The 12,231-nt window shown below is 37.5% G+C and overlaps 2 protein-coding genes across 4 annotated transcripts; both read right to left on the bottom strand.

Annotated features, from left to right (window-relative positions):
* Window positions 1-2: 2 nt before the first annotated feature.
* LOC18600632 (uncharacterized) lies at window positions 3-2,952 on the bottom strand. The gene is made up of 4 exons (XM_018121333.2): window positions 2,617-2,952; window positions 879-2,363; window positions 669-765; window positions 3-579 (listed from the first exon to the last, which is right to left on the bottom strand). The coding sequence occupies exons 1-4, from the start codon at window positions 2,684-2,686 to the stop codon at window positions 393-395; spliced, it is 1,839 nt and encodes a 612-aa protein (XP_017976822.2). The 5' UTR covers window positions 2,687-2,952; the 3' UTR covers window positions 3-392.
* A 671-nt stretch (window positions 2,953-3,623) lies between these two features.
* On the bottom strand, window positions 3,624-9,807 carry HASPIN (Protein kinase superfamily protein). Of its 3 annotated transcripts, none has more exons than XM_007031186.3 (16): window positions 9,648-9,807; window positions 9,415-9,553; window positions 9,240-9,329; window positions 8,806-8,896; window positions 8,071-8,558; window positions 7,487-7,610; window positions 7,243-7,352; window positions 6,798-6,909; window positions 6,533-6,625; window positions 6,317-6,378; window positions 6,107-6,237; window positions 5,941-6,011; window positions 5,790-5,842; window positions 5,110-5,176; window positions 4,900-5,033; window positions 3,624-4,504 (listed from the first exon to the last, which is right to left on the bottom strand). In XM_007031186.3, the coding sequence occupies exons 1-16, from the start codon at window positions 9,661-9,663 to the stop codon at window positions 4,357-4,359; spliced, it is 1,929 nt and encodes a 642-aa protein (XP_007031248.3). In that variant the 5' UTR covers window positions 9,664-9,807; the 3' UTR covers window positions 3,624-4,356. The 3 variants fall into 3 exon arrangements, with proteins under 3 accessions (XP_007031248.3, XP_007031249.3, XP_017976804.2); XM_007031187.3 differs by having other exon boundaries at window positions 3,624-4,441; window positions 9,648-9,806; XM_018121315.2 differs by lacking the exon at window positions 3,624-4,504 and having other exon boundaries at window positions 4,719-5,033; window positions 9,648-9,805.
* Between the last annotated feature and the right edge of the window lie 2,424 nt (window positions 9,808-12,231).

Below are 12,231 nucleotides of genomic sequence, written 5' to 3'. Positions count from 1 at the left end.
TATTTCAGCTACTAATGCCATCTGGTGTTGAGATTTCTAATAATTTGATCAAGCATCCTTCTCAAACCTACAAATTCTACTTGATAAAGATATACAAGATCGTCAGTACCCATTCTACATGCCTGCAACTGTAGTTTCCCTAAACAGCCCCTAACATTAAACTTAATAACTTGTATGTTCCATGTGAAAATTGCTTTATTCCATGAGCAAGAAACATCTCTACATCTTGAGCAGCTTATGTAGGGCGGTGAACATCTTCAACAGGACCCGGCTTGCTATGATCGGTCACTTTGGAACTCAAGTCCTGTTTCTTTTCCCCAGAAAGATGATTTGTAAACAGCTTGAAGCATGAGCTTTCTGACCTGTTTATGTACATGGCTAGGTGCTCAATTCTACACGTCTAGGAAGATTACTCCAGCAACAGAGGATGTCAGCAGAATGAAGCAGCTCATAAAAGGTTGTAAACCAGCTGACATGGATGTTGATGTGTTGACACTGGGAGGTGTATCGGAACCAAAAACAGTTGTGGTAGCTGAGCCAGGGGTACTTGAATTTAACACAGAAGGTGGGGTGACGGAGCTGCAAAATACGTGCAGGGTTACTTCTCCAATTTAAGCGTACATAATTAGCCATATGATATTTCAAAGCAATCAGAATGAAATATTTACCCTGGTACGCCTGCCCCTGCTGTGGATGAACTTGTTGCTGGTGTTGCAGTTGGAGTTGATTGTGATGCAGAAGATGGGTAAATGCAAGATCCACTGCCTATTGAATGTTTAATTAGGAGATTGTAAGCTATATCATTTAAATATTTGAAGGTTTCAAAAGATAATTGACTCAACAAACAAGCAAGCAAGCGAACAGAAGACTGCTGTTACTTGGATTGGTATTGACTATGGTCGCTGTCCCCCCGAAGTCACAGCTGGTTGGCGCTGGGTTCTTCTGATAATAGCTGTTGAAAGCATAGGATGCATGGTTTTGTGGAGTATTTGGATTGTAACAGTTGGCCCCTTGCTGGATCTGAGAGCAGTCAGCTCCTCCCATTCCACAGGCATAATCCAACGCTGCCTGGAGTGAAGTCTCCGATGCTCCAGTCCTGGCCACACACCAGCTCTGTCCTGGAATTGCAGGAGCATTTGTAGTTGCAGGAGGGGTCACTGGATTTGTTACTGGTGTGCTGACTGGGACACCTCCTGTTGGGGCGGGATAAGTTGTTACAGGGTTAGTCACTGGCTGTGCCCCTGGCACTGTGATGGGTGCTGGCGTTGTAACTGGATTGGTGATTGGTACCGTCGGATTGTTGGGATTTGTGGAAGGTACTGTGACCGGTGTGGTGGTGGGAATTGGCGCTGGTGTGTCTGCAGGATTTGTAGGCGTTACGGTAATAGGATTGGTTGAGGGGACAGTGACAATTGTTGGTGTGGGATTATTTGGAGGGATGGAGACTGGTGATGTTGAACTTGGAGCTGTAGGTAAGGCTGTTGTCGGCGGTGGGATGATAACGTCATGTGTTGTTTCTTTGACGCTACTAAGGAGTTCTCTACGGGAAGAAAGAAAGATCTGCTCTTCTTCCCCCTCATGTCCGTTTTGTACAAAATCTTCCATTGTTGATACTTCTGCATATAATGCAGCTACCCGAGTTGTAATCTCAATGTTGTTTGCTAAACATCGTTCAACCTTAGCCGTAAATTCAGCTGCTTCAGTTGGGCTAGGAACAGCAGTGCTTTTCATTGTCAGAACTATAGGAACGCTGTTGTAAGGAAGAGCAGAAGTAGCAAGAGTGGCTCCTTCAATCACAGACTGAACAAATTGATCTCCCATGCTCATTTCTCCATCAACAACGGCTTCTACAATGACAGAGGACCCAGTTTTCTTGATAAAACCAAAAATCCTACGCAGATCTCTTTCGAATGTCTTGCTCTTTATATTTTGTAAGAATGATGATGAAAATGCTACTGACACCTTTACTTCTCTGTGAAGGTTAAAACTACTGAGGAGCGAATGAATTGATTTCAAGGTGGATAACAGCTTAATTAACTCAGTTTGCCCTCGAAAATCATCATTGATTCTGGTTACAACAATGCTTTTGATGTCCACATGTGGGAGAAGGGCAAGCAGGTGGGTTTTCAGCCATGAGATGGCAGATAAGTTGGAGCTTCTCAAATTCTCAACTAAGCTCTCATTTAAGTAGAGATCAACAGACACACCAGAGTTGGACAGAGGACTCAGTACCTTATGATCTGCTACAAATACTCGAATCTGAGATGGGGACACCTTGTTCATCTGGAGGAATGACATGGTTCTTCTAGTTGAAGGAGCTGCAGTTTTTCCTCTTGCATGGTAGGAGAAGCCAACTAGAGTTCCTGGGGGAGACAGAGAAGGTAACTTCAAGAGTTTCGCTGATTGTAAAACATGCAACGACAAAAACAACAAACTAAACATTTATGCATATGAATATAGATTCGGGAAGGTCTAAATTCTTCCTTAAACAAGACATAAACACAGGTCCCCATGACAGTTGTTTCCGGAGTACAAAATGAGCCTGTTATTTGGCTTCTTCCCTGTATAAATTTGCAAGAAAGTAAAGAGAGTAATCAGGAGATTGTGGTTACTTACCAGAAGAGCAGATAATAAGAAGAAACAAAAGGGATAAGAAGAGGCAATTAGAAGCCCCTTTAGCCATCATAACTAATGAGAGGTTTTTCTGGGTTTAGGTAGAGACCTAAATGTATTTTAGTTGTGAATCAGACAATGGTGGTGTACTGAGCAAAAAAAAAAAACAATGGTGGTGTTTAGATGAGAGGTTTTTCTGGGTTTAGGTAGAGACCTAAATGTATTTTAGTTGTGAATCAGACAATGGTGGTGTACTGAGCAAAAAAAAAAAAAACAATGGTGGTGTTTAGAAGACAGTGCATAGAGAAATCTTAGGAATATAAAGTTCTAAGAGAGAGAGAGAGAGTTGAAGATAAAGGGGAAGAGAGAAAAGGAAATAAAGCAAAAGAAAGGATCACTATGTTCCATGTAATGATAAAGGAAAGATATTACTTTGTCATGAAGAATGGGGTTGTAAAATGTTCTGTCTGTCCACTGTAGAAAGGATCAACCATGCTTTTTAGCTTCTTTATCTTTTTCCAAAGCCGTTTAGGCTCAGAATATAAAGCAGCCTGACGAGGCAAATGACATGTGCACATGCATGTACAAACCATGAATATGCCCCTTCTATAATCTAAAAAGAGTTGCAGATAGCATTGCCATTATCCATCATGGAAAAAAGTGAAGCACACTGATGTGTTTCATCTGGTTCCAAGTTGAAAGCAAACTACAGTCACTAAGAAAAGATGGTGCTTAATGGTATAATCCTGCATATTCCCATTATTCCAATTCCAATCATGTTTACCAAGTTACTCTGTTGTAAGCTTGAGGCAGCTGCCAATGGATTCAAGGTTTTGGATTTGATGAAACCAGCACAACATGTTTTCAACTTACTGACTAAGAAATAAAAAGTAAATGAGAAGAGTCGAATGCATTTTCAATGAGTAGCTTAAATTAATAAGATTTGAACTTGGCAACAATTAATCTAATCCCAAATGGGCTATTAAAGATTTGAATTTGGTTGGACAATCTAAAAGAGTAAATCAAGGTCAATTTGGCTTAGCTCAGCAAAAACCACACCAATTAATTAATGTAGATAAAAAAAGAAGGGAAAGGCAAAGGCAAAGGAGCAAAAGGGTTCCTGTATTTTTCAGGCTCCAAATGCTCTTTCTTCTTCAGATAAGATCTCATACAAATATGATGTCAGAAGTCAATCGATGTCTGCAAACTTCATTGAGATTCTTGGGCTGCAGTGCTTCTTGACAGCTGAGGGTGTTGAAGAAAAGAACCAACATTTGTTAAACAAAACAAATTGGGGAGCACCACATTCTGCAAACTAAAAAATTGTATGTACAATTGGCAAATGGATTAGCTCTCCTGTCAGCAACTAGCAATGGCAAGGCCTTTACTGGTACTGAGTGATGTTTTTGGCTACAGTTCCTTTCGACCCATGTCATTGGTGCCACCTACTAGTCTCTTTTTTCTTGAGATATTCTAACACATGTGAAGGAGTGGGGACAACCCATGTGGAAAAATCTATTGTGCTTCTCTTATTTCAAACCTATACAATCAAAAGCACCTTCTCTGACTAGATCTCAGCCGAAAGCAAACAAGAGGGAGAAAGAAAAACTTTCACTTGTCATGCCCATGATAAGGTTTGTAGATTTATACATCATCTTTAAATATGTGATTCTGATAAAAACAGCAGCTAACATGGTTTAATGTTCTCTTACTTTCTAAAACGCTGTAATGTTCTTGTTTCAATCAGCAGTGCAAATTTAGACTTTGCAAATAGACCCATGTCATGTGTATATATGTCGGCAACTTTTGGAACATATCATCCGAATTCCTGGTCAGAAGATAGAAAGCAATTTGTTGGTCATACACCACCGGATGGCTCGTGGCTCGGGGACTACAATTTTCAAATGATAAATTAAAAAGAAGACAGAATTATAGTTTGTGGTGAAAGAGAAAGAAAAGTTTAGAATATCCCAGTAGGGTGTGTGGTCTTGGAAAAAGGATGTACAACCCCCTTCATGTGAATGTGACAACCAGCATAGGAAGTTCAGTATTCAGTTCCATGATAGATTCAAAACTTCATTAAGTGTCAATTTCCCATACTACTATAAAAACAAACATTCTGATTCATATTCACCCAAAGGTTTTGTCTTATCTCCATTCACAACCTTTGTTAGCAGATTATCTCCCAATCTCAAGTTGAACAGTACAAGGGAGAAAGCATTTTCTTTTTTTTTTACTTCCAATTCTAGCAAACACCACTTTCCCATCAGTTAGTGTACTACTTACTATTCACAAGGCGTTGTTTGGGCCACCAGTAAATCCCCAAAGAGAGGGTCAAATATTGCTTCTCGAGCTGAATTACATTTGTCCAAACGCTTCTTCAAAGACCTCAACTCCCTCTCATTCGTTGAAGAACGTGCCTGACAAACCATTAATTACAGTAAATACAAAACTATAATGACTACTTTCCTAATTTATGGGAAGAAAACCACTTACAAATGTTTTCTTCAGCAGCAGTATATCCACCAAGTACAACAACCATAACACATTTGTTCTGGGAAAACTGCACAACGACAAAAAAGAAGTAACAGGATGAGAATACTGTGATTTACTGAAAAGGAGGACCAAAACCTTGAAGATATGTCCAATGCCCTCCTGGGATATGCGCAAGGGAAACAAAGAAAAAAATAAAGAACTCGAAATGCCTTAAATGAGTCTTCCTTTCATCACCTCCTTTCTTTAATGTATGGTATAGGGTATTCATGAACAGCCTTATGGATCTCATTCTTGCCAAGAAATTCTACTAGGACAACCATACAACCGAAACTTGATTTTACAGGTTGACTTGCTTTACTCAGGAACAAAATCACTTCTATTTTCACCCTAGGCACATAATAACTGGTAGGAATAACTAGCCTAAAAGTTACACATAACAACAGATTGAGAACTATTAATAATGACTGGAACACCAAGAAAAAGAATAAAGATTTTATGAAAAAGGTAATGATTTAACGAAAATTGTCAAGCTGCTGTTAAATCCAGCTCATTCATGACAGGGTTCACTTTGTTCAGTTAAACTAATGTAGGAACAGTAAGACAGTGCCAACAGCCAAGTGCTGGAATGGATGAAACAACAGAAGAGACCTATGTTCAGATGTGAAGAGATAGAAATATACCTTCCTTCCCAGTAATCTTCTGTAACCTCCTTCATTTTCCGATATGTTTCAGACTGCATATGATAATTCATTAGTACATGGATTTTGCTAGATTAGATGTGCATTGTATGTAACTATGAACGGAAATTCACAGCTTGTTTCAGTTTCTTACTTGTTTATCTCCTTTTGGACCTTTGAAAAGATAGGGGTCCATTGATAGATCTAAAAAGAGTATGCTTTCTCCTGAATACAAAAGCCTTTAGAAAATTTTACCTAACAAAGCCTCCAATGTAAAAAAATGCTTTTAAAACAAAAAAAAACGGAAAGGAAACTTTCACCAGTGTTTATTCTCGACAGTGTAAAATCAATTATTGATATCGATAACCCAAATGTCCTAATGAACATTTGCTTGCCCTCAAGAATAAACTTCGAGGTGACAGAGTCATTTCGGCTCAAAAGTATGTTTCCCCTGTAACAAAAAATTTATCCATCAGTCAACTACAGTCAAAGACAGAATATTACCATAAAAAATGTGACAGTAAGTAGACCAGTGCAGGTCACGGTGTTCAAACTCATATGCAGCTTCAGCGACAGCCAGGGCAGCTGTAACCTGCAATGCACAATGAATAAGTCAGCTTTAAGCCAGTAACAACAGATAAAAAGATCCATGAATCAAAACTTGATTTTTTTTCTCTAGAAAATTACTTTTCAAAAGAAGTTTATTTGTTAATAATTTTGCATCACAAGAAAAGTCTTTGATCTACCTGAACCAATAAACTTCGTGCTTCATCAAAGTTCTTGAGTACAAAGCTTTCAAGATCTTTACCCCCATGTTGTAGAACAAACACGACATAGCACTGAATGCAAATTCATCAGGTACAGTACATAAATATTAGTAGAGGACAATTTAACTTGTAAGATTTGCATTGTCCTATACGTGCATGTAAAATGGAGTATTAAGTTTTTCTCAAGTGTTTATTAATTACTTTTGTGCATATACATTCATCAGCAACATGGAAAAGAAGATACCTGTTTCTCTGGAAACTCTTTGGGGTGATCATTTTGTGAGTCATTCTTTTCATCCCATTTTTCCCAAGCTCTAATCAATGCTGCATCATAAGAACCTTGGCAAACCTTTAAACTGCCAAAGAAAGAGATCAATAAGAAATGATAGACAGGTAAATAAATTGACACTGACATGCAAATTTTATGCCCTGCATGATATTGATGGATGATGTATTTGACCATGGCAAGTTTGTCTACCTTGTGCCAATATTTTAGTTTCAAGCATTGACTATTGAGCTTGACCAATTGAAAGCATAAAATTATTCATGCATTATTAGGTTCATATTTCATGCATTATGGCTTTCTCTTGAACATGACCCAAATAAGCCAACTAGGAATAAAAAACTGCTTCTGATTGAAATGTTTGGTTATCAGAATATTAGAGAAAAACATGATGTGAAATACATACTCAATTGTTTCTATAAAGGTCGTGCAAGCATTAAAAACACCATTCTCAAATTCTCGTAAACTATTAAGAGTTTGTGAAAGTACAGCCTCCTCAAGTAATTCTTCTGATTTCTGAAGCACAGGAAAGCATATGGATTAGTGATAAAAACAAGGAAGTCAAGAATTTAATCCAAAACAAGTACACATGGAAGGTAATTAAACTTGCAAACAACTTGCAGAAAAAATAACTTCATTAGCATAAATACCTTTTGTACTTCTCCATTTACTGGAAAATCTCCATCAAATGGAACTATTTTGCAGACAGTATTGCCTGCTCTGAAGGCTTCTCCATAAGTACCTTCACCAACTTTAGTAATGCTTTCCGGATCACTGAGTCAAGAAGGTTTAACCATAATCAATTCAAACAGGAATCATGATCAATTAAATTTTGTGCAAAGAGGTAGTAGAAGAAGAAAAATGCAATGAGCTAAAACAGTATTGAAACTAATGCCACAAAGAATTGCAATCATGATATAGCTGGACCACAAAGATGAGTGAAACCCTTAACATATAAGCGTGCTTTTCTGATATCTGACAATAAGATAGCACATCTACTAAAATGTCCGCTTATATGATAATATAACATAATCAGTAGCATATACATGGAGGCAATTTTTGTTGTCCACTTGCATGCTAAAAGGGGTGGCTAAAGCAGGAGGCTTGTGCATTGTGGGATTTGAGTAGGGTCAGATTACACAACCAAACCATTGCAACGAGTGCTAAACCGCAGAAATAAAAGTGCAGTTTGCTTCTACAGGAAAAGGAAAAAATTAATTGGATAGAGACTAACCAATATTTGGAGAATAATTCAAAAAACCTTAGAGGTGCTAACTGCTGACAAATTTCAAGCAATGCAGAAAACGGATCAACACCATCAAGATCTGATGACGTTACCAAGGAAAGCTTCTTAATGGCAGCATTTATATCTTCACAGCCTCCATCAACAGAACTTGCAGATATTTGAATGCTCTTTTCTGGAGTTCTTAACCTTGAAGAATCCAGATCATCACTATAGATGGAATCCAAGGGAGCAGCTGGAGTTTCTAATATTTTAGACAAGGTGCTAGAAGGCCCGCAGCTGAAGTTTAACTTCTTTGAAAAGAGCCACTTCTCTAATCTTGACGAAACGAGTGGAACAAGATCAGTGACACTTTGATTGCCCATGGCCCAGGTCCCAAAGTTCTTTGGTGACGGGCTCTCCTCCAATAACTCAAAGGCATCAACCTCTTGAAAGTATTCTCTCTCCTTCTCAAAGCTTGGAGGTTCAGCAAGCTTTCCCTGTAAACAACAAGAATGTTTCTCTCCTGTTAAAGAAATGACCTTGTAATGACAAAGTAACCAATGCACCTATCTCAAGACACTTAACAGGTTTTAGACAAAAATTTGGACATAAGTAGTTGTGTAACAACATAACAAATCAAGGAAGGAAGTTGAGATGGTATGTGGCATCAAAGTTAGAGAAACACTATGCACAAATGAGGTGCGAGAAAGGAAATAGGAAACAGTATCGGTGTCAATGTCATACTTTAGGAACAGGTGGTTTTCCCCTCCTCTTGGCCTGCTTTTGTTGTGGTTGATTCTTCACACAAGGAGCAACAGCAATACTCGTTCTCCCTCTAAAATGAAGCAGCAAACCGAGTTACAAAGGAATAATAAGAACTAAGCTAAAAAGGTAACCTTTTATGCAACCCAATGGCAAAGGCAATGACAATTAGGCAATTTGGAAGACGGTCAGCCACTCAGTGAGTCACAAGTGACAATGTTTTATCCTTGTGATGCAATCCATGTACATTGAAATCAGAGTTCCAGCCTTCATAAGAAAAGATTCCATTTTTCCTCATGTTGTTCTTGTTCATCATAATGGGTGTTTGAATTTGCAGGTAAATTTGATGGAAAGCTCAGAAAAAGGAGGGTTGATCAATTGAAGCAATCAAAAGGGGGAAAAGAAAAAGAAAGAACCTGGTGGAAAGCGAGCGATTCCAACTGACCCGCTTGTTAGCAGCAGCCAAACTCAGCCGATTGCGGTTATTGGGTGCCACCTCCTCCACCCTGCTCCGTCGAACAACAGCGTGACCCGTTTCATTCTAGTAGAAGAAATGCAACACAAAAAGAACAAAAGAAAAACGAAACATACAAGAGAGTTTCTTGAGGGGTGGTGTGACCGTGAGCGCTAGGCCGTCTTCTCTGATAGATAACTTGGACTCTCTTTCTCGACTGATGTTCCTCCGACTCCGATGCTATGATTTCCGACCAAATGCCAACCTCCCCTGACGCTGTTCCATTTTCATTTCAGAAGAAACAAACTTACTAGCAATACTAGTATCAAAATCGGAACCCAAAAATTACTACAAGTATCCATTTCCTAACCTGCTTTGCGATCCATATTAACTACTTGAGCAAGCAACAGTGATTCACTGAGACGGATTAGACAGAGAGACGGTGGTTCATTCAAGTTTGAATCTCCGTCGACGCGGGAATTACTACTTCCTCGGGAGTCTGGAATTCTACACACATGGGCTTTGCTCCAATCATCCTTCCCTGGATTGATAGGCCCAATTTATTCAGCCCACATTTCCTCTTTATGTATGAGAATAAAATATAAATATTTTATTTGTTTCATTTTTATAAAAATTAAGATAAAAATATTTTGATTTAAACGTTTTTTATATAAATATTTTTCAAAAAAAAAAACCCTAAATTAATTTGAAGCTTATCCTAAACCAACAACTTAACCACTCAATTTGATTTACTACCAATATTGGACAAATATTTCCCAATCCCTAAAACCCAAAATCCCTCTTCCATCCTCACCTCTTAATCTCTTTGAGATAAAATTAAAATTTATCAAGACGAGATCAAATATTTCGTTTATCTTTAACTGGGTATTCGATCTAGATAAAATATTACAATATTTATTTATTAGTTATGTACATATGTCAACATCCACGACCTAATTAACAAAATGTGAAATTTAGAATGTCACGTTTAATCATTTTAATTGATTTTCAACATATGATCAAAATGACATATAGTATACTTAAGATTAGGTTACTCTCACTTTGATTGAGACTTTACTAATTTTTGTTTCCAATGTTTTCGAGTTAATTTGGATTTTTATTATTATTATAAAAATAAAAATAAAAAAAGAAGACAACGTTCTCTTTCAAATCAAGTCTTGTTAAGATTTCATTATCATAATATCAAGGATTAATAGACAAACCAACCTACTTTTCTTCTGATTAGACCATTCCATTATCATTATTATTACTAATACTAATAATTCTCCTCGTGCATCTTTTCCATCAACAAAAAGCCAAATTGGCCCCTTCATTTCTTTGATCCCTAATCTTTTAAATATATACATATATGCTACATTTAATTAAAATAAATAACTTATCATAATAAAAATATTTGTTCATTGTGTAATATGATCTACGTTTATATTGAATTTTTTTTAGAATATATATATATATATACATGATATTAACTTTAAACCAAACAAAATATCTTATAATTTTGAATTATATGCTATTTAAACAATATTATAGTACCTACTTGTTATTTGTAAATGATTCAGATTGAACATGCATTGTGTTTCTTATTTAACTATGATTGTGTCTTGCTTAATTTGTTAGGGGTTTGTTGATTCTTGGGTAGAACACGACCCTTATGAATGTGATAAACAATGGGTCCACTCCATATTCCGAGTTTAGCGCACAAGATTAGTACGAAATGAATGTCCAAAGTGATGAGCATATGGCTAATAGCTAGCAAGTAGTAATGATTAGGATGCTCTAATCACAATTATCCACCGGGATATTAGGAATCAAATGCAAGGTGATTTTTCAACATGAATCGTCTCACGGGGGCTAATTGCTTAATCTAAAAAAAAAAAAAAAAAAAAAAGTAGGAATCCACAGTGAATTAAGGAGATGGAAATATCAAAAATGGACTTGCAGCCTGTGGCTGTTTTCATGATTTCATCAGGTGTCACATGTTGTTAAGCTAGAATTTAGCAGCCAAGTCAAAGGGGCTATATCCTCTAGCCTATATATGGCTATAATCATCACTTATATAATAATAATAGTAATAATCAGCCAGGAATGCTTCGAAGGAAGCTAACTCACAAATCCCAAATGAGAGTAGTAAAAAGATATTGTGAGTTTGGAAGGAAACACAATAAAGGGAGTCATGGCAAGTTGGTCCTTTGGATTGGGTAGAGGGAGGGAAGAGGATTTAATAAGGACCGATGCAGTTATGCAGCACCATCCTCAGGGCTTCAACCCCACTGCCCACAGCCACTCTTCTTAATACCCCAACCAAAATTTTCCATTTTTCACAGGACGATTTGTACTGATTTTGATCAACATATAATGTAACCACCTGCCTGTTAGATTCTCAGCCGGTGATGATATTTCTTTTTTTGTAGCCACTGGTTTCACTTCTGTCCTTTGCTTTCAAGTACAAGCACCCTCCCCCCCTCCCTTGTGACAACACCCCCCTTATGGCATTTCATGTAAAACCACATGCCTTCCAATCTCATGTAAAATATCCATCCAAGTTTAGTAGGAATTTCATCTATACATGACTCTCCATTTCTACTGATTTATTTCTCTATTCACTTATAGATTCAATGTTTGTCCTCGTCCCCTAGGCATTTTCCACTAGTAATCATAGAGAAAAGCAAAAGCAATCGAATTTAGCTTCGTATCAGAGTCAGACAGGGGATAACAGACAAAATTAATAAAAGCAGACCAAGCCAAAAGCATGGAGGGGTCACAAGGTCTAATTGAATAAAAGATTATGAGGTCCCATAAGCATGTCTGCCCTTTAACAATAGGGCATAGGATCCCTTCAGCACATAGGGGACATAACAGGAATCCACACCTATATTATAATCTGCATATTGTATTAGTCTAATTTCTAATTCAAGTAAGCCTCAAACTTTCTT

This window comes from Theobroma cacao, chromosome 5 (assembly GCF_053813885.1).
Source record: "Theobroma cacao isolate CCN51 chromosome 5, ASM5381388v1, whole genome shotgun sequence".
NCBI lineage: Eukaryota > Viridiplantae > Streptophyta > Magnoliopsida > Malvales > Malvaceae > Theobroma > Theobroma cacao.
This window is presented reverse-complemented; position numbering and strand designations above follow the sequence as displayed.